The sequence below is a fragment of the Manis javanica genome, chromosome 15 (genome assembly GCF_040802235.1).
Source record: "Manis javanica isolate MJ-LG chromosome 15, MJ_LKY, whole genome shotgun sequence".
Taxonomy (NCBI): Eukaryota; Metazoa; Chordata; class Mammalia; order Pholidota; family Manidae; genus Manis; species Manis javanica.
Window position 1 is genome coordinate 52,375,567 of NC_133170.1, and position 23,248 is coordinate 52,398,814.

Consider the following 23,248-nt stretch of genomic DNA (forward strand, 5'->3'; position numbering starts at 1 on the left):
GAAAAAAGTAAGGAATATTCTATTGTAATATGCAAGGTAGTGGTTATCTGTAAAGGAAAATTCAAGAAATGGGATTAGAGAAAGGGAAGCAAGGTATTTCACACTTACAACTAATGTATTTCTTACCCTCTGTGATGTGTGTTCATCCAAAAAAATTTTACATCTCTTACATGTTATAAATAATCTCATATTCAAAATTCATTTACATGTATTAATAAATTTATATAAATTTATATATATTTTAATATAAACATAGTCTGCAATTATAACATGATATAATCTTGTATCTAATTAAAATAAACCTATTTATTTTTTATTTGAATGATAGTAAATGCAATATTCTGAATCATAATAAAATTTAACATAAGTAAAACAAGGTTTGGATATAAACAAACTAAACTTTTTTAAAAATCCATGACTGACCTCAGACTTTGACTTCGTGTATAATGTAGAAAATTATTTCAGAAAGAGTTGCAGATTTTAAGCTTTTTAAATGTCTGTTTTTAAAATTCAGTTTGATAGTAAATGCTGTAAAATACTCAGCTGCCATATAACAGGCAATTAAAGTCCATAGTTTGAAAGACTCCTTCGAGTCTTTAGAAGACATGTCGCTTAGGAGCAATGAATGGATTCTCTTAGTGCATCATGACTTTAAATAGAAATATTAATTATTTCTCAGACAAGGCTAAATCTTTTCTCTTAGTGACCCCACTGTAGAGGCTGTTGGAAAAGGCCTTTCTATAGGCACACATACGCAAAAACACACAAACACACAGATCGCCATGCTTTGTAATTTTTTTTTTGAGAAGCATATAATTTCCAGGAGGAACCAATACCTGTTAGCTGATAAGATATTTGTAGCAATACTAAGTCTAAAATAGCTGGCAGACATATGCATTGGTAGGTATCAGTTGTGTACACCTTTATTCTTTTTAGAAGTTTCTTGATTTGCTGACATACACTAAAATGATGGTATACTTGAAACAAGAAAAGGCAGTAGAAATACCCTAAATGAGTTGTCACCTTTCCATTCTGGAGACCATTCATTCAGTTCATGGTAACTATTCACTAAAAATAAGTTACTTAGTTAACTAATAGTAATAATAATTCTTTTGTTAAGTGTGTAGATTGTAAGCCACCCAGTGAGGATCAATTCTTTTTTCATATCTGCATGTTTGTGTGTATGTGACTTAGACTGCTGAAGTTTTCTAATAGCATTGAAATAATTTTTATGTAATATACATTGATTTTGGCATTGCTTATACTTAAGTCATGTAGGAAGTCCCTCAAAGTATTACTGCTGTGTACAAAATTATGTAAGTAGTAATATCATGTGAAACACATAAACAAACAAGCATATGTAGAAGAGGAAATTACCCAACATAGCAAGTGTTTGCATGCTGAAATTATGAATAATTTCTTTCTGTTTTCCTACATTTTCCAAATAGGAATTTATAAGATATGTTCCCTCTATAATGGAAAAAATAATCAGCATATTAAAATGTCAGTCCTCAGGTAAAGAGTGGGCTGAAGACTGTTAAGAGAATTTCAATTTTATGGTCATGAAATGTGGCTTTTCATTACATTTAATGTTAAGAAAAGTGGAACCAATTATGTTTCCACATTATACGGGAAGTACATGCCATCTAAACATAACAATTTTTACTTTGGCCTACCAATGGGTAACTTTAAGACAAGTGAACAAGTGGCCGTCTCCTGAGCAGAATAGATTAACATCTTGCTTGCAGGTGAGTTCCCATCGCGTGACACACATTTGTAAGCACAGTACAGTGAAACTCATGCTGACCCATTTGGGAAAAATCATGGAGCTTCAAAGGTTATCCACCTGGGGTGGAATCAGGCTTATTGGCAAGAAATAAGTACATGTATGGGGATTCAGGGCATGTGGTATTCTTTTCTCAATACCACTATTTTTCTTGCTATAATTAATTTTATATCTGGGGTCTTAGCTTTTGCTTTCCACTTTTTGTGGTTGGGTTTTTGTTTCCAAATTACTGTCCTTTAATGTGGGCAAACATTTCTTTACAGAATAAAAATCAGTATGTGGCTGACCCTTTGTCAGGTCCTCTTTTTTGTAGTTTTTCCTGTGTTTTTTCTTTAACCCATACAAATGGTCTTAAATTAAGGATTTTAGAGACTTCAAATGTGAAAGTAAAATTTCTTGGGGAAATTGGTGGATGGAAAATATTTCTTGCTGCTCCATGTCCATGTGGCTCCCTTTCATTAGAAAATATTGTTATCTTCTGCCATGAGTGCTATTATTTGCTGAATGTTTTGCTGAAAAATTCTATGATAGAAAATTTCACAAATCATCAGTGGGCAGCTTCTTGGTTATGTTTTCACAAATGGAATACACGCATGTAACCAGTCAACTCATTAAACAGATCATGGCCAGCACTGCAGAACCCCTTCCTGTCCATTCTAGTTACTAACTGCTTCCAAGGAAAACCACTATCCTGATTTCTGGTACCTTAACTTATATATACAAATAGCATCATATAATAAGTACTTTTGTCTCTCTGGTATCTTTTCCTCAGCACTGGTGAGTCATCTACATTGTCACTGTAGCTAGAGTTTCTCATTCCCATAATGGTACAGTTTTCCATTGCTTCAATAAACCCAGCATATTTATCCATTATATTATTGTTGGCCATTTGGGTTGTTCCCAGATTTAGGCTGCTGCTGAACATTTCCTATAAATTGTTTTTAATACAAGGAAAAAGAAGCAGTTTCTCTAGCCATTTTATATATTCTGGGTCTAAAAGGAAAAAAAAAAGTTTCATTTCTAAGTTTTCTTTAAGTGGATTATTTATCTAGAAATTGACATGTCTGATGTCTATTTAACAACTTTCATTGAACACCTATTCTCTACTGTCTTCTGTATAATGGCTGGGTGATGCAAAAGAGGAGGACAGTCTCTGTTCTCAAGTAACTCTTGGAAATAAACCTGTGCTTACCATTCAGTGAGGACAAAAGCCATGATTGAGGTAGCACAGGGCACCCTGGGGAGGAGATGCTCCTTTCTCAGCTAAAAGAAACTGAGCTACTGTCTTCCCTGATATAGGAAAGATAAGTTACCTAACGCATTGTGGAGGGCCAAAGGACTATTAAAGCATCAAGTATTCTTGGATTTTTTTTCTTTCTTTTTGTTGAGATAATTGTAAACCAGTTGAGTAATTTACACAAATACTATCATGATAATAAAGAGTTTATTTTGTTTGAAATAGTGTCTATAATGGACTCTTAAGGCTCAAGTTAACACATAAAAATAAAAAGAATAATTAATCAAGCACAGTACACTTGTCAGTAAGTGATTAGCTTTAATGAGTTTCTCCTTTTCTATTTGTACCATAGTTAAGAACAGCTGCTTCTGTCTTTCCTGGAGGAACATTACCACATAGTCAAATGTTTGCTGTGTTTCTACTAGATGTGGATACGCTGTGCACCATGAACATGTGCAAACCACGGATTCTCCTTCTTAAGTACTATGGGGCATGATCTGTGCCTAAAAACAAGATTTACGGTCATAGGTGTTTCAAGAAAGCATGAAAACAAAGTTTTAGGTTGTGAGAGTATAGGCATTATATTACACTGAGAGCATTGAAGGAGCCTTGTAGCAGAGGTTAGAAACCATATATTCAAGCTTCATTAAAAAAGAGTTGATCTGATAAAAAAGAATCCATAAGAAGACATGATAATCTCCTTGGCATGTGGGGAGGAGCTGAATATTTTTCATGCACTTTCCCATTAGCTCATGACCTTCCCAAGTGGTACGGTCTAAAAAAAGTATCCTAGGTGTGTTCTTTTTTATGTAAAACATTTTCCCTAGTGGAATGAAAGGAATGCACCCAGGGGGTGTGTATACATGTACACCTACAGTAATATTGGGAAGGTTTAAAGCAAATGAACCAGAAGTCACTGATAATTGAGTTGCGATAGCATTGCATGAATTTTGCAACCTACTCACTTTAATAATTATGTCTTTCAGAATCTATTTATAACATCAGCCTGAATTTTCTGACCATTATTTCATGAATGATTGATCAGAACCCTGGCAACTACTGTTTTGGAGTAGTTATGATAAACTGATCATTAAGCTAGGATGCTCAACATATGGATTTTTATTCAGCCTTCTCATTTACCTGGGGTGGTAGTTATATATATTTTGTATATAATTTAAAAAGTACTACAGATAATACAGAGAATCTGTAAGGCAAGTAATCTTCACATAGGTAATTGGATTGCACCATTGATTTGTGTTATGAAATATTTGAATAGTGCACAGTGGTCTTCCTGATGTAGTTCCATAAGGACTGAATCTTTTGGGGTTGTAACAGCAGCTTTATCCAATATCCTTCTCAAAATGTAATGCAAAGACATTGATGTATTGACAAAAGTGACTGTCCTTATCCACTTAGGTACTTTGTTTTATACATTTTTGGAGTTCAGGATAAGAGGATTAGTTTAAATTAAAGTTGGTCTTGATTTTCACCATCTCAGCTTTTTGTATGTGTGAACTTTAAGAAAAAATGAAGATTACCTTCATAGAACTACTTCTTTCTACCATATGTGGTTTTTGTCTAATTTTCCATTGTGAGTCCTGATTCTTTTAAATGAAGCAGTAGCATTCTTATATTAATCACAGAAATGCATTTTTAAGTGCTACCAAGCTCAGAAAGATTCCACAGACAACTCAAGACTACCCTTCTTTTACAGACAAATCTCCCTCGAAAATACATCATCTATTTCTTTGCATTAGCCACTTCCTCATACAAATAGTGAAAACTGTGTGTCCATTAAAAAGCTTAGAGCAGCTCCTCTACTACATGGAATTCCTCTTCAGTATTTTATGTCAACTTATTTCTAGAGTGTCTTTGCAGATTTAAAATATTATAATGCCATAAAACATTTTACAATAAAGATTTTAAAATATTTCTTACTTTGGCTCTTCAGTGAGGTTACAGCTTACTCTCTTTTGAATGAAATGAAGTAAATTTGCTCAATATAAGATATAAAAAAGTAATGTATCATTTCCAGAAGGATATGCACTTTGCAGCACTGCAAAGTGGGACGTATCTTTGCCTGGTATACTTGAGTCCCTTTGCCATCCTGATTTTCTTGTCTGGTGTTAAGGGTCTGATAGATGTATTCACTCACTCATTCATTCATCCAACAAATGCTTACTGAGTCCTGTGTGCGTAGCCAGGGTCATGAAATAAATAAGACCTCTGCCCTACCCTTGAAGTACTCATCCTCAATATTTGATTTGGGAAAGGTGTATACAGTCTAACTTAATACAGCATTGCTAAAATATTGTACTTCTGCCATCAATACACTGATGATACAATGCACTGGCTAATAGAGAAAAAAAGGACTGAAATTAGCTGCTTGGGGAAGTGAGAAAAGGCATCAGAGAGGAGATGCCAGCTGGGCTGGGATGAGGAGGATGACGTAGTGACAAAGAAAATGTAGTAGGAAATTAGAATAAAGCTCAGTAACTTATATCAGAATTTGGAAGTTCTATTTTAGTATTGACAGCACAATCACTAGAATGCTTTAAGAACTTGATTTTTGCCTTGGTACTGGGGGCAACAGTGGAAGCCAAGCATGTGCTCTGAACAGCTGAATCCACTGCTCCTGGAATATGGGCCTCCACATGGCTACATGTGCTGCTGCTGCTGACATTTACTCCTATTTCGATCGAGGCAGTAGACCATGTCAACATTTTCAGAATCCAAGGTTTGATGTCTTACCCAAACAGCAAAGGTACATTCTGCCACCCAGCTATGTTTTCCATTATGCGTTCGGTTGATGTTAGAGTCACAGCTGTACAAGCATGTGCTACATGTTGTGAAGTCAGAAGCTTCTTTAATCAATGTATTTCCTTAGAAGTGAGTTCTAATCATCAATGATGAATGTCCAGCTATACTATTTCCGTGAATATTGGTCATCGTTCTGCCTTTTATGGGAGTGGTCATGTCTAACATCTGCAAAATATTTGAAACTGTTTTGTGGCCAGAGGACTGACTTTTATCTGGTGGTGTTCACGATGCAGTAAGGGTAATGTGCTATCAAGGACAGAGGAGGATTTTGTGGCCAATCACACCTGAGTTGAGATGTAAGTTATGTAATCATTAGCTGCATCAACTTAGGCAAGTAACTAATATAACTAACTTTAATTTTTCATCTTAAAAAAATGAGAATAATAACATCATCTTATTAGGTAGTTGTGAAAATTTGGAATAAAATATCTAATGCACTCTATGTAGTGCTTGGCACATAGGAGGTGCTCAGTTAATGGTATATGCTTATGTGTTTGTATATAAACATAGCCCAATCATTTGTAAGTGTTCTTGATCTGAAAAAAGTTGTCAGGTCCATAAAAATTACTTAAAAATCAATACATTTTCGTAGAGGTTTATAATACACCAAGCTTTATCCTGGGTACTTTGGGGATGATCAAAGAAGTAAGAAACATTATCTGGACCCCTGAAAAATCAAGGTTTGGTTGGAGAGACAATCTCATGAGAAACAAAAATGTCATAAAACAATAATAGTAAATAACAGTAGTGCTAGATGATTTAATGCAGGCTATGAACACAATAGCTACTCATATTTGGGAGTTATAGCCTGTGGACAAGGAAGTCATAACATGCAGTTTACCCTTAAAGGACCCTAATTGCTTAGAAAGAGAAGGGAAGGATGGAAGACATCAATTCCAACATCACAAATTGGCAATCCTCAGGCTCAGTCTGCCTAGAAGAGCTATTTGGTCTTCACATTGATTTATAAAAATTCTAGGCCAACTTTAAAAATTGGGAAATTTCACTTAAAAATCCAGATTTATTTAAAAAAAATCATAAAGTCTGGCAACTCTGGGGTCATATTCCTTCAAGGTAACAATACCAGAGATGAAAAGCCTATGCCCCTCCAGCTGCAGCTACAGTTTGTCATAGTCTCCACCCTATACACACTTTACCACCTGGCCAGCTTCTGCCCTGGACATGTTTCCAGAAAAGGGACAAAGGGGAATATGGTGAGCTCAACTTTGTGGTGTCACTTGAGATGACCACTCAGCCTCCTAGGGGAAATATCTAGTAACTCTAATTGAAGACCTTGGACTGAGGTTTGAGGGTGAAGCAGATCCAGAGAAGAAAATACGGGAGTGAAACACAGGGAAATAGAAATTGCAAGCCTGGTAATGAATGAGGGAGATCTCTATTGCAAAGGTTCTGTAGTGTGGTTCTTGGACCAGATGCATCAGCCTCACCTGAGAAATTTTGTTAACATTCAAATTCTGTGCCTGATCCCAGGAAATATGAACCAGAAACTCTGAAGCTGAGGCCATCCAGGAGGTCCAGATGCATGATGTTTCTGAGAATTACCTGTCTAATGGCTACTGTGACACCACAGCCCAAGAGGGATGGTGATTACTGTGTGAGGCACACCTGCTTTTAGGAACTTGGAGGAAGAGACGGGGTGTCTTGCCAATGGGTTTCAGCCCCGGGCAAGTTCGCTATGGATTCAATGTGAATAAAGAACTTGACAGCAAAACGTTCTTTGGGGTGAAAGGGTTTATTACCCGGCTTGTTCTCCAGCAGTAGGTCGAGCACTAGCACCTCTGCCTCCGCCCAGAGCACTGGGCCAAGCTCTCTATATAGCGCAATAATAGTTTATTGCTAAAGGTGTGGAAATGGTAGCTTAGCAACAGTCCAGTTACATCATCAGGTGGTTAAGTTCAGTGAGGATCCTGGCCATAGGAACCCCAACTTCCCCACACAGGGCAAATGAAGGAAATAAATGAATAACTGTCTGCAAAGCAGGAAGATAAAAACCAGGTCAGGGTAATGCATAGGACCCGAGGGAAGAATGTTTGGAGAAGGTATTCAAGAGGGTCAGATGATAGTGAGAAGTCAAGGATGATTATTTTACTTATTAAGAAGTTTTTTGTTGATTTTCAAAGTTTTGTTCCGACATACAGAAGCCACTATTTAGGAGTTCAGTAGAAATTGGGTAATAGAAGAATGAAGTAGGCTGAGCAGAACAATCTTCAAGAAAAATATGGCAGGGAAAGAAAAGAGAGAAACCTGATGATAGTACATAGAAGGAGGGGTGTGCAAAACGTTCAAGCGCAGGCAGAGAGGAAAGAGCAGTGACACTGGGTCGCAAGGTAAAGTATCAGAAAAACGTAAGTGATATGTAATGAAAGAAAGGCCCAGACACAGCAGGGGTGAATGGGAACTGGAGGAGAGTAGAGGAGCAGGGGCTTTCGGTTACAGATAGGGTGGTGGCAGGAGGCACGTGAGCTGAGAGGCAGCATATTGAAGTGGCGGCACATCGTGCGCTCTCAAGTCAGATTCCTGGGATTAGATCTGCTTTTGCTACTTGCTAGTCATGTGACCTTGGGGGTTAAGGTGTATTAGGGTCCTCATCTGTAAAATATAGCTGGTGAGAGTGCCTACCTCATGGCGTTGCTGGGATGATAAACAAGAGCAGGTGTACATAGAGAGCCTGGGACATGCCGGCCCACAGGAAGTGTTACGTAAGTGTGTCAGCTTAATAATACAAATGGGGTTGGAGGTTAAAGAGGTTTTCAAGGGGAGGCCTGTGAATATCTGACAGGTGGTTTTACTTCTGATAAGAGAGGCGCTTAAAAGTCTCCCAAATCTAAGAAGCACTTACATGAGAACTTGAGAGGTGGTAGGACAGGACTGGGCTCTTGAGAATAGAATGGTCCAGGGGTGGTGTACCCTTCATAGTCAGCCATGCATGAATAAACTAGGAGTTGACTGAAATGAGCACCGAGGAGTGCCAGGGTTCAAAATGTGGTAGACCAAGTTCAATGACTCGTTGGCTGATGCCCAGGACAGGACAAAATAAAGAATGGCTAGGTCTGGGGGATGGAACTGGAGAGGTGGATAGCGTGGGAGGCTAAGAGGCAAAAGCATGAAGGATGGTAGTGGAGGTGGCATCAGAGTGGCTGAGCCTGGGGAACAGGCTGAGCCAGTATTTCCGTACTGCCAGGAGGAGACTGGGTGCATGACGAAGCAGTGGTGAATTGGCTTGGAGTACAGATGAGAAGCTGGACAAGAGCTAAAACACATGCTTGCTTCCTAAGAGGGCCTCCACAACTATTAAGCTGGGATGTGCCGGCTCTGTCAGTCAAGAGATATTCTTTTCCAAGTTATTCAGTTTTATGTCGTACAGTGAGTGTATAGGTAATCAGGCATAGGCAGGATTTCGTAAGAGAATGGAAGGGATGTCGACATGTCACACACACACTGACTAGGGGTTTTAACACACACCATTGTATTTCATCTTTACAGCCACTGTAAAAAGCAGGACTTAGTTATCACATAATACAAGTCAGGAAACTGAGGTGCCATGGGGTTGAATAATTTGTTCCACATCATGTGGGTAGTAGAGCTCAGATTCAAGTCCATATGCATGGATTCTGAAGCCTGTTCTCTTTCCACATTAGCAGACTTTATATTAAAGGCTGCATGCTGAAATGTGCTATGATCAGTTGTAGAAAGCCCCCCAAAAGGATGTGATTCACCCTCCCTTTTGCAGGGAAATCCCTTTCTCACAACCTTTCGTTAAGGTAGCGGGCTCTACCTTAATTATACAGCATAAAATATAACCCACGTGTTACTACTTCTAAAAACCAGTAACTTGGTAACTTTTCTTTTGTTTTAGAATTTGAATGTCTTCCTTTTTGGTCTGGAATATCTGTTGCAAGTTTACATCCATTTCGAATTAAAGATATAGCGAAGACACAAATAAATGACTAGTTATTATCTGCCTGCAGGATTTCTCCCTGTATGAAGCACTCTAACTAAATCACACCACTAACTAGCAACCAGTTCTTTCAGGTGAAGGAAGAGTTACATAGATATTGCCCCTGTGTTTTCCTTGCACCGTCTTTCTAAAAAGTACCAGAAAAAAATTCAAAGCAGCTATACTTGAGTGATAAATTGGGATTGTACTGACTAAATGAAAAATATTATTAAGCGAAAATTGTGCAAAAAAGTTACAGTCTGCCTTTTGCAGTATGGACTATCATTTGAACAAAAGCAAATGTTTGCTGTTTTGAAAGTAGTTCTCCATGTCTGTGGAAAACTCCTTCAGTCTGTGGAGTCTTGCAGATAAACCACATGTTTCCCTGTGTGTGTGTTTTTCTCTTCACGTGGTGGTGCTCGAAATACTGTCAGCTGTATCAATCAGTATCACCTGAGATCTTGTTAAAAATGCAAATTCTTCAGGCCCACCTTGTATTTACTGAGTAAGTATTTCTGGGAAGAGGACTCAGCAATCTGTGTTAATAAGCCCTCCAAGAGATTCTGGTGCACATTAAAGTCTGAGAACCACAGTTGATTAGATTGCACATGTGGCATTACAGCCCTGGGATCCTGGTGAACCTCTTTTAGCATGAAAACAGTCATGTAAGTAGTAATACACTGGAAAAGAAACTTCTTCAGAATTGTTTTTCTTTCTCCTAAGAAGCATAAAAAGCATTTCTGATTGTCCAAACGTTGTCCCTTCTTCAAACGCTTTCTCTTTCTAGAAGGTTTCTTCAATTCTCCCAGCTGGAATCCCTTATTTGATGTTCTTTGTAATGTGTGATCCCCAAGTTGTAACTTAATAAGTGACATTTTGTGTTGTGCCATAGACTTGTGAAATTGACTTGGTGTGGATCCATTATGCAAGAGTTTAGTTATTTCTGGGGGTGGAAAAAGAATGCCCAGATGACAAGGCCAAGAACCAGGTTCTAGATCCTAAGTTGTCTGCTCTGGGGGAACTGTGTTACTTCTGGCCTCTGTTATCACACACAAATGCTGGATGACAAAAAGCTTGGAGGTGTCAGGTGAGAGCTTGGTGGGACCAGCCACAAAATTATTGAGCAAAGCATTTAAAGGAGTGTTGTCTGGGTATTCTCACTTGTGTTCCCTTCCCAAAAACTCACCAAACCTTGGATAAGAGACTATTCTATTAGTATGTTAGGGCTACTGTAACAAAATACCACAGACTGGGTGGCTTAAACAACAGAGATGTATTTTCACACAGTCCTGGAGATTAGAAGAATGAAATCACAGGGTCTGCAGGGTTGTTTTCTTCTTGCTTTATAGGTGGCCGCCCTCTCCCTGTGTCCTCACATAGTCTTCTCTCTATACCTATTATGGTCTTAGGGTATAAGGAGATCAGTCCTATTAGACTAGGGCCCACCCATGTGGCCTTGATTTACCTTAATTACCTCTGTCCAGATACGGTTACATGCTGAAGTACTAGAGGTTAAACTTCCAACACATGGATTTTGAGGGGACACAATTCAGCCCCCGACAGTTATTCCTGGCTTTGACCACTTGATTGTAGATTGAACTTGTGAATGCTTTAAAATATGAATGGTTTAGGACTTCTCTTGTAGATGGAGCCTGGCCAAAGGGTCCGTGAAAGGGACCCACATTCCCACTGGGTCCCTAACCCACAGATGTCCTCTGCTAGCATCCCACAGGCAGAGAATGGGTGAGCCATCTGCAAGTTAGCAAGCAAACACGTCTGCCCAAAGGAGAATATTTCATCCACTAAATAAATGTAATACATTTTTCCAGTCTGGTATCAATATAGAAGGCATGTGAAAAATGAATTAGCTGGGAGTTAATTGACTGTGGAGACTCTATTTTCAGTCTCTGACTGTATTTTTTAAATTAATATACACAGTGGGTGATTCAGCCAAAGGATTTAAAAATAAATTCTTTATAGAAAGATCCTACCAATTTGATGTCTTCATAATTCATGAAGAGTAGACCCATAATAGCTCTATTTTCTTCTCAACTTTGGAAAATAAAAGATGCCGTTAGTTCAGATTAGGCTTGTATGTGGAGTTATTGAGTGTATCAGCCAACATAGCTGGACTCAGATGCTGTTTCAGAATAAGAATAAATGCCAGAAATAATTGACTATGTATTTAAAAAATTAAATGTAAAACTCGAATTGACTCATCAGGGTGAATGTATTTTTAAAAGTTGATGGACAACACATGAATTTACAGAACTCAGTTACAAAAACTCAAAATGTAAACACATAGTGATGATAGATAGGCTACTGTTTTACAGAGTATCAGGCATGTTTTACAGGATATAAAGAGAATGCTACTTCAGACCTGGCTGTTTTTGGAGGATGTCAGAGCACTCAGGATAGCTGTTGAATATATCGTTATGATACAGAGTGACATATATGTATGTCAAAAGACATCTTAGCCATGTTGTATGTGGGGCTTTTCCATTTGCCTAGAGATGGAACTGAACACCCAGATGGAAGGAATGGTAGTATAAAATGTGTTCATTCATTTGTCTGTTCCCCGGCAGCAGTTGAAACCCCCAAGGAAGTCAACTGTAGAGAATATTTTATCTCTTCTAGCTGTAGGAATGAGGGCATAGAAACGTGAATTGGATTTGTCTGAAAGCTTCCAGAGTCAGGAGACACCCACAGCCAGAGCTCAGGTATCTACTTCCAGGCTTCATCCACTTATTTCATCACATGTTTTTCCCCAGTATCAGATTTTTTGCTTTCCATTCATGGGGGGGCCTAAAGAAAAACCTTTATGAACACTTAAGGTGGTGATCTACACTCAAAGAAGGCAAAGAGTAAAGAAGTGAGGTGATGTAGGCGTGGGAATACATTTTATCTCAGAAATATTTCTTTTTCTTCAGAGTGTGTGGCGAAAGGGTATCTTTACTTCGTACACCAGTTTTTGGTCTATTAGTGCAGTTTGTCAAAACATCAGAGAGAGGGATTTGATGTAATTCTTCGCAGGTCTGTTATATTGGTGGTTTTGTGTTTATGGTGGTTTGGATCTGTTTTTAAAAAGCCTAAACTTCATTTACCGACATCAGTTGTTGACTTTGCAGCGTGGAGAATACAGCACCAGTCATGCAGAAAGCACCTGTGTGTCATTGTGAGAGTTCAGACATGAATTGGAACCAGTGGCCCATTAAACACCTTTTCTTGTTATTTAAAGCATATTCTAGCTTTGTAAAATAATTATTAATACAGAATATTGTTAACTGCACCCAGGAATGAAATTCCTGTAACTCCAGTCAGAGTAGAAGCTGAATCAGGTACTCAGCATTGTGTATCACTGTTTTGTGATTCTCTATTATTGGGAAGTCTTGCTTAGAGTGTAATTAATAAGGAAGTCAGGAAATAGCATAATTTGCTTTTGCTGTGTGTGTGAGATTTTCCATTTAAAGTACTATTGTAATACTTTCTGGGAAATAACATTCTTTTCTATTTTCTGTAAAAAATGATAGCCATTTTATACATACTACATTTCCTAAAGGAGAGTGCATCCTTGTAATATTGATATGGTAAGACAATACACACACCATGGGTCAAAAGTCCCATTGTGAGATGTAATTCATTATGAGACACAGTAATTTTAAGTTCCTCTTTAAAACACAGAGCTAAATTTTAATTTAGAAGGTCTTTATATAAAAATTTCAGGAGTAGCCTTAGAAACCAATTAAGAAGGATTTTTGTCTTAAGGGTTTGTGTGAGAAGGTTAAAAATGTTCTATGTTCTTTTTCTTCCTCGGTTTTTACTTCTCCTATACTGTATTAATGGTGCTTTGTGTGGAAAAACCAAGTTTCAGCAAATGTTCTATTTCTCCTTTCTTTTTGTCTTCACGTCTAAGATACTTACAATTTTGCAAATGTTTGCTTGCCTCCTGCAACCCAAACCTAGCAAACGCTACTGTAGTTCATTGGGATGATTATCAGCACCTTTAACCAGTGTTGACTGAAAAAACAGTTCACATGTATCAGTTTACTGGTTATTTTCCTAAGAAAGAAACTCCTGGGATGAAACAGTGCTTCAAAGAGAGGCTATATGTATTTATTGTCGGGGGAAGACGGGGTGATGGGGAATTTTGGATGGAGTGGGCTTTGCATAATAATAATAGGCATGAGGTAAGAGACATTTCTGTAGTATAAACAAACCAGAAAAGCTTAAAGCCAGTGTGTATGTGTGAAACTAAGTACAGTGAGAACATAGTTGATGAACTCCCTAATATTAAAAATAACCATATAAATTGTAAATATAAATGATCCTTTTAGCAAATCACTTTATGTGCCAAATTTCTTAGTGGAAGATTTTGGCACTCTAAATAGTAATGTTTTAAACTACTATTTGGAAGAGAACCTTTGGACCCCCTTCTAATTCTTACCTGCTTCAGAGAATGCCAAGGACTGGAGACATTCTGGTATAGCAGATAATAGGAAGAGAGTAATTTTAAAAACGGCTAATATTTAATGGGCATTTACCCTCTACCAGCCACTGTTACCAGCATTTTAGGTAAGCCCCGTTTAACACTCACAACAACCCGATGAGGCAGAGACTATTGTCATCATTTTGTATACTTATAAATAGATGTATATGATTTTAAATAAATCATAATCTAAATCAATATTTAAAAGAAACTTATATTATTACAGATAATGAAGTGATGCAAAGAGCACAGACAACTGAGCCAATGAACTCTACTCAGGCTGACTTGAGATTTTGTGTCACGGCAGTTTGCTGCCACAATGTATCTTTTAACTACGGTGCTCCATTGCCCTGGAGTCCAATACCTGGATTCCCAAAGTCTTGAAGTTTAATTGAACTAGAAAATTTGACATATGCAGCTTCTCTGTTTTAGAGGCAACATGATATAACAGTTAACTTAAACACTGGACCAAACTTAGGCATCCCATATTCTAGTCCTTGCTATAACCTTCACAAATTATGTGATTTTGATCAAGGTGCCAATCTTTTAGACCATATGTTCTTTATCTACAAAATGGTAAGAGACATTGTCAGCCCTAACCCTTTTTGATTTAGTTACCTGGAGGGTTATAGTTAAAATGGTGCGGAAAAGGGAGTGATATCAAGGATGTAAGCAGCTGAAACATCAAGGTTATGCTGGCAAAATGTACTCAATTCAGTATTGGACAGCTCCAGCCCAGTTCTGGCTGATTTTAACAAGGGATGAGCTTGCAATGTGACTGGTAGCAATTGTCCCAGAGCCCTTCATCTGATTACACACAAATATTTTTGTTCCTATTGTGACCTGTCAATAGCTCAGATCCTATGGGAATCATTTGCCATGTAAAAGGTGGTATCATTTTCATGATGACAATAATCCCATCAGTTTCTAGAGGACCTTCAGTCCATCTTTGGTCAAAAGATGTGGGGGTGGGAGGGAAAGAGGCAAAGGTATTTTCAGTACTATGCTATTATCCACACTAGCCTTTTAATAAGTGATCATCAAAATGCTCCAAAGAATCAATGATACAGTAAAAAGTGATTGCAAATGCAAAAGAAACATTGATGTTCAGGAACCAAGTTCATTAATACAGGTAATATTTAATATTTGTCCTATATTTTTCCACTGCTTAGGAACCCAGAATTAGAAGAAACTTGCCACATATTTTGGGACCATAGCTGAAATCTTGGGAAGACTATGAGTTGTTAATAAACTTGGCACTTAACCTGGCATTACAACTTCTCCATGTTATTATTGTTGATACAGAAGCATTCTTCATGGAATCCTAAAGGACAGGGTTTTAGGAATCATTTTAGACAGACCCACAATTTATACCTCAGACAGTAGGCTCATGTAAATTGAGTTTCATTTTCCATATTACTCATCTTTTAAAAGATAAAACCTAGACTAGGTCTTCTGCAGGAGATGGTAAAATAATGAATACATTTATGATGTATACAGATATTTATGGTAGAAACTTTGTTGCAGATTAAGTAACATTGGTAACCTGCTAAAAATATTATTTATAGCAAACATTTAGTGAGCTTCTATTAACTATGAAGCCAGGCATTGAAAATACAGAATTCAGCCCTTATCCTCAATTAACTTATAGTATATTTTCAGTAGCAAAAATTGTCTCACTTATCTTTGGAGCACTGCTAGAGAATCTCAATATTTCCACTTAGCCTGCTCCCAAATCCTGAAAGGTGATTATTACATTCTCATTTTTACAGATGAAAAAATTGGCTTGGAGGGGTATGCTAAGTGGCTCAGGGTCACAGCACGAGGTAAGCACAGAGCTGAACATGAGCCCCGTTCAACCTGGTGCCAAGGTCTGTGTTTTTTTTCCATGAATCCACGCAGTGTGATTTACTTTGATCACAATCAAACGCAATCCCCTTTCAGCCACCTCTGACAGCCTGACAGGTTTATTTTTGAAGGCTCAACCCAGCGATTACGTAGGGAAGCACATTCTCAAGTTATAAAGAGGAACTGGTGAAAAGAGATCATCCAGGTGTGAAATGGGAGTTCAGAGTTTGTTTTCTTGTTTTTTTCCTGTTCAACTGTGTGTGCACTGATGTTCATTAAGGTGGTTTAAGTGTCTTCATTGGGCTACAATAACATGGATTTCTCTCTCTCTCTCTCTCTCTCTCTCTCTCTTTCAGGTATGGAAAAATTGTATCCACAAAGGCAATTCTTGACAAAAACACAAATCAATGCAAAGGTATGTGAACTGTACTCAGGACACCTGTACCCTGAGCTCTTGCCTATGCTCGTGAATTGATGGCTCCTCCAAAGTGTGGAGGTCCAGGCACCGGTGCCTAGTGACTCAATGTACAGTAGGTGGCAAACCTCTTTAGTACTGCTGAGGCTTTGATGAATTGCATTTCTAGTAGCATTGTTCATTAATTTTTTTCATTAACAAACAAAATGAAAATCACAAATCAGAACAAGTTTCAAATTGCTTCAGCATAAAGCTAAATTACCTCTTAACAACTCTGGGTTGTCTGATTTGAATGATATCATCAGTGATGCAAATTGATTTCCTATGTAAGAATGAGAAACTCTGGGGAAAACTTTCACAGGCAAAACATGGTTTAATTTTCTGTTCTTTAAATCTTTACCAACATTTGCTGATGAGGAATGAATGTAGTGATGGGCCCATTGTGTCTAAGCTTCAGCTGTACGCATCTCACGGGATCTCAGACTTGGTATTTTATTAAGCTTCCTTCCTTCCTTTATTTATTTATTTATTTTTGTTCCTGGAAATACTCCTGAAGTTATTTGACTGTATCCATGGTTCATGTTTCTTATGTCTGGGAATCACATGCACTTTTAAAGGTTGCATTAACTTATTTATGAAATCTATATTGCACTGTTTGCATGACTCCATTCTTACTGGAAAATTGGAATGCTTCTTGTAACAAATGTTATTTGTTGTTCCTTTAATCCAGTCTTTTTTTTTGTAATATGGACATTAAGAAGTAGGTAGAGCCAATACTATTCTAAACACTGCCCCTATTTTACATATAAATATAATGTGCACAAGTTTTAGGAGCAGGTATCCCATGGCCTCTTTGGATAAGAGTAGGCAGATTCAATTAAGCAAAATAGAAAAGCAGTCCATGTCTCCTATACACCCACAAATGCACTAGGCATTTGGGTTCTACAGGACAGAAAATAAGACATGGTTTCTGTCATCTAATAGTTCATAGTTGAAAAGGAAACCAAAAAGGCAAGAAATTAACCTTAATATAATTATTAGGATCAGTGTATCAGCCTAATGTATGTGAGAGTATAACAGAGGTATCTGTGATGGGGTGTCCAAAAAATACTGGGAGAGGAGACTATGGAGATGACTTTTTATGGATTTATAGGATGAAGTTTATAAAGGCAAGGCAGAACGGCTGGGCTTGGGAGAGCCTGGTGTGCAGGGACGAATTTCAGAATGTAATTGAGCAGACCTGCACAACTGGAGTAGGAAAAGGACAGAAAGGTATCATGATTATGGATGTTCTTAAAAAGTTATCCTGGGTAGTTTGAACTTAATGCTACATGTAACCTGTAAGTTTTTTTAGCAGAATTGATATGCTTCTGTCTCTGTTTTAGCAAAGTTATTTGGCAAAGGTGAGCGACATCAAATTACAAAGGGGAGAAACTGGAGGCAGAAAAAGAGCAAAGTAGATTTGAAATTCGTAGATTAAAAGGAAAATGAAGCAAGTGACCCAGGCTCTATTAGGGAAATGGAAAGGGGGCACCATGAGAGGTTTCAAAGGTAAAATTGAATATTCTCTATAAAGGTGAAAGGAAAGGAATCACAAAATGAAGACTGCGCACTGAGCTTTCATGACTGGGAGAGATGGCTGTACCATTTACTGAGGTTAGAGGTCCAGAAGTAGCAGAAGTATGTTTTGGTGAAAAAGCAATGAGTTCGGTATTGGACATGCTGAACTGGGCATAAGGTCTATGTGAAAGCTGCATGAGAGGAAGCTACAAGAATGCTCAGAGCTACCCATGGTGACTGAAATCAAGGGAGCAGGTGATAACACCAAAGGGTAACTTGGAGAAGGGGTACAAGGATGGGTACATTAGCATGGGAAGCTGAAAGCTGAATCTTGGAGCACATACAAGAACAAAGCTGAGCCATGACCAGGGGATACTCTTGGCTTTTGGCCAGTGGGAAGCCTTTGGTACGTGAGAAGCATTAGAATGCTAGTTCCATTGCTTCCAGACATGTCCAACACTTTTCCAAAGTCTTTTGGGTAAAAATACCTATACAACCAGAGAAAATTGAGGTACCCAACTCAAGCAGTCAATAATAATTATTCTAGCATCAATCAAAAGTATGAAAGTTTCACAGATAAGCAATGTCTGTGAGTGTCAGTAGATGTTCAGAACCCATCACATGGTAATTGGAGTGGTAGATATGAAGGGATCTTTCACTGTGCAAAGTTTTGCTAAAGATGCAGATATCTCTTGTCTCCATCAACTATTAGTGACCACAAAAAGGTAAATTGCTCATCTGGAAAAACTGGGGGTTTGAAGAGTAAAAGATGTAACTGAAAAGAGTTGTCAGAGTTTCTGCAAGCAATAATCTCTTCACAGAGAGGGTAGATTTGGATAAATACCATCAATTCCTAACACCCCTACCCACATTGTCTTGTAAGTTCTTATTTTCTTTCTTTCTCCAAAGAGACTTTAAAACCCAATGCAGTCAGGCCCTGTGTCATCTAGAGAACTTATTTTCAAAGAGGGATGTGGTGGGGGAATGCTTGGCTGTCTACAAGGGGGCTAGTAGAAAATTGTTTATAGCTGTGAAGGATGGCATGGGAGCAAGCTGCTAAGTTGGGAGGAAGATAGGGCATCATTGAGGAGTTCACAGAACTGGTAAAACAGGGCTTTGAAACCACCATTGAAATATCTATTGGAATAGCCAAGAATCAAAGACAGCAGAGTATTAGAAAAAGTGATCCAGAAAGTATTTGTGGAGAATAGGAGGCATGATATGAGGGGCCTGGAGACCACAGTGACAATGAAGATTCATTGGTTGTAACATTTTATGGTGTAAGATTCTAAACTGGAGATTTTGGGTAGGAGCAAAATCATACGGAGCTAGGAGCTAGGAGAACTTCCCGCTTACAGGACCAGTGGGAGAAGGATGTTAGAGGAAAAAAATAAAAACACAAAAACACTAGTGAGGGCTGCAAAGAAATAAAGGAATAATATCCTCAGGGAGAGTCAGGCAACATTGTAAACATGTAAATTAAAGCAATTTGCAGTGACAGTTCCTACCCACTCAGGTAGCAGACTTTATAACACGCAGGCCATCCAGTGATGGTTACTGGAAAACTGGCCCATCATTCTTCATTAGGGCCATGCTAAATTGATAGAGGTTTTTAAAAAGTCAGTATGAAGAGAGCAGTAAAGGGCAGACTATTAACACTAATTCCACTGAGAATATTACCCCAAATATTTTTTTTTCAAGCATAGTTTTTAAAATGTGTGTGTATGCACCCTCTCAGCACTCTTTCATTCTCTGTACTGGAACAAATACAGGTAACATTGCAATGTTAGCTTATGGAGCATATACAACTATGGTATCCCCATTATAAGTATAGGCAGGAGGACTGAAGTGTCAAATTGTGAAAATGTTTATTATGGGAAGTTAAGTGAATATAGAAGTATGTAAAATAATGTGTACTATAAATATGGTGATGTATAAGTATTTAAAAGTCAGGATTGCTTATGGTTATGTCTACAGTGGGGCCAGACTGCCTGGTTTATAGCTTAGGAGCTGTGCAAACCATGGTAAATTACTCGTTTTTGCTGGGTGCCTCAGTTTCCCCATCTTAAAAATAATAGGGCCTGACTCGATGAGTAAATGACTTAATACATGGATAATGCTCAATGATACCTAGTGTGTTGGCTGTCCCATAAAATACCAGCAATATTAAGCAAAACAAAAATCTTTTTGTTAAGGTGGTAGGAATATGGGTGATAGATTACTATTACATTTATTTGGTTTCTATTAGATTTATATTTTGGTGGTTCTTTCTGTGAAGCCCACGTACCTCATGAAAGTATGTTTCTGTGTTTTCGTAAAATAATGTCTGATGAAAATAGCAATGAATTAGGAGAGAATGCTATGCTTTGGTTCTTTAAATAATAGACAGACATTGAGTTCTTCTTGACTATTGCTTTCTCAAGGAAAGAAGTACAAAGTGTGTGTGAGGTGGCTTTTCGAAGTCCCCAAGAGCACTGAGCCTGTGCTTAGACAATGCAAATCAGATTTGGCCTTCTGCCAGATACTTACTCCGGAATCGTTTGCTGTCTTGACTCCAGACTAAGACTATGCAATTAAAACCAAACATTATGAAGGCAGGATTTATTTATTTTTGCTTTTAAAGATGCGAGTTCAGTTTTTCATGAGCTGTTACACATGCAGTTTATTACATCCGAGTCAGTGTTTAGTGAGTTATGAGAAAGTTGTCTCCTAGGAGATGAAAAGAAAAGGCGTCAAAATTAACCTTGATGTATAAGGCCACTCTGGACTCTGACTCTATCTTAGCATCTAAAGGAAGGGCTTTTGTCCCCTGCGGCATCCCAGCCACACCCTGTGCATCCTGGACAGTAGGCAGGCCCAGATAAACATGCACTCTCTCTGTTGGGAGGGGTCACAGGAACTCTTTCAGCAGAACCCCTCGTGTTCAAGATGGTTTTTTCTTGGGCAGTGTCTGTGGCTGCTTTAGTTCTGTAAAATACCACAACATAAAACAAAACTGTCACCATCAGGCCGAAAGGGCCAGAAATTGCTGAACAAAGCAGGCAACAGCTCCGGATGGGAAGTAATGAAAAACAGACCACGGTTCATTCAGATATTCAAACACAAGGACCCAATAAGTTAGTCATACCCTTGACCAAACACGGCAGGTCACAGAGATTTGCACGGCTTTCAATTTGTGTTTCTTCCCATGTTGTTTTCCTCCTGGGTCCAGTGTATTTGCTAATTTAAATAGTCAGAAAAAATTAAATGAAAGAAGCCATTGAAAACAAGGTGTAAATCTGCAGTTAGTTGACTTGTCTCTGCTTTTTCCTGCTTTTTAAGTTTGGCTTCCTCGGCACCCACCCCTGCCAGTCATTTTTCTGACAGGCTGTGTTTAGAGCAAAGGGAATGAGTAATGGATATTCCATAGGAAGTTTCCATGCCTAATAGCCATAGGATATAAGAGCAGTTAGCGTGTGCCAAGCATACCAACTTCTAAGAGTTGGAAATGCTCCCTACTGCCTTTATTGCCACAGGCTGGTTGAATTATATTTATGGAAGCTTATGTTGCCCTTAACATTTCATTGGGCCCTTAAAATCAAGGTTGTAGACAAGTATCTAAAAGTTCTGAAGTCATCCATGAAGGATATCATTCATTCTTTATATAAATAAAGTCATAAACTGTTATTTCTTCTGCAAGAGGAATTTGTGTACTATGCTCATTTTTTAGAGAGGGATAGAACCCTCCCAGACAATTTTCAGGGAGGGTGTGAATGAATTCGTTTAGCAGTTCTAGATCCATAGCTATGTTACACATGTTTTTTAAAAAAATTATTTCTAGGTGATAACTAAATATGAAGCCATTTCCTTGGACAAATTTGGAATGAGTCAATTTTACTTATTTAAATTTCTTCCTTACTCACTGGTAGGGGCTATTTATATAGCAAATGAGGGAAGTGTGGATTTCCACACTAAATCCCATGAATCTGTAGGGAGAGGCAGATGGTATACTGTGTCATATGCTTATTGAGAGTCCTTACGGGGTATGAGGTAGCCCCTACCTGTGGATCAGTCCTAATAAAGGACACTGACATGCCCCTGGGTGGAATGTATTTGTGTAAATGGAACTGTTTGCTCTCCCAAAAATAGCATACTTGCCCTGAGCAGGTCCACAGGGAAACAAAGCAAGTGAAGGAAGCAGCTAAATTCCATGGAAAGCCTCTTTTCTACTACCTGTGATTTCCCCCAATCAGTGCAAACTAAAATAAATGTTCTGTGAAATTTATGAGTCTGGAGGAAGTCCATTTTGAGAGGACTAGGCACCTCCCTCAGGTGGGCTCACAGTCTGCTGAGCAAGAAGCCTGTGAAGCAGAATGACCTGGAAAACACATTTACTGCATTTTCCAATAATGGGATTAGATGATCAAAGAAAAAAAAAGGCAAAACAGTTCTATTTAGACAACGGCACTTCTCTTTGGAATAGGGAGTATGAGATATTTCCATGAGCTTCTTTTGTGAATTTGACCCTGATCTATAACAGTATTAATTTTAACACTAGTCATAGGTGAACAGCACATATATATATATATATATTTGCTTCATTTGGCATTTACATTGGCTTTTGTTTTCATTTCAGAAAATGCTCATTTGTGTAGGAGCTTTGGTAAGTTCAGTCCATGCATCGAGTTTACTTTGAATTGTTGTTCTGTAGGCACATTTTACATGGACTTTTTATCCTGGACATCTTAAGAGAAAATTCTATTTTTTGTAGCTTTATAGCCAGAGTTAGGGAAGAATAACCACGTCAAAGGTAAATGGTTTCTATCTGTTGCCTCCAACTCAACCAGACAACTGCAACTAAAGACATTTTCTTCTGTCAAAAATAATCTTTCCAAGCCTATCCAATTCAGCATATTAAATATTTTAGAGGGTTCCTTTAGTTTTGCTGTTATTATTATTATTATTATTATTATTATTATACTGTGTTAGCTTTGAGAAATCTTTGAAATATATGTAAAACAAAATAGGTACTAATAATATGTTTTGGGAATCGTACTACCATATGTTTTTCTTCAACAATGTTTTATAGCTATATATCTACTCAGCACTTGTTTGTAATCACTGTTAGTATACGTATTAGGCAGAAGTAAAAATGTCCT

At 38.0% G+C, this 23,248-nt stretch overlaps 1 protein-coding gene across 7 annotated transcripts in view; it reads left to right on the plus strand.

Annotated features, from left to right (window-relative positions):
* RBMS3 (RNA binding motif single stranded interacting protein 3) overlaps nt 1–23,248 on the plus strand; it is a 1,487,986-nt gene that overhangs the window by 982,110 nt on the left and 482,628 nt on the right. For all 7 annotated transcript variants that reach the window (XM_073222890.1, XM_073222891.1, XM_037008613.2 and 4 more), the window contains one exon: nt 16,492–16,550. In XM_073222890.1, the coding sequence (XP_073078991.1) occupies nt 16,492–16,550 (59 nt within the window). The remainder of the gene's footprint in view (nt 1–16,491; nt 16,551–23,248) is intronic.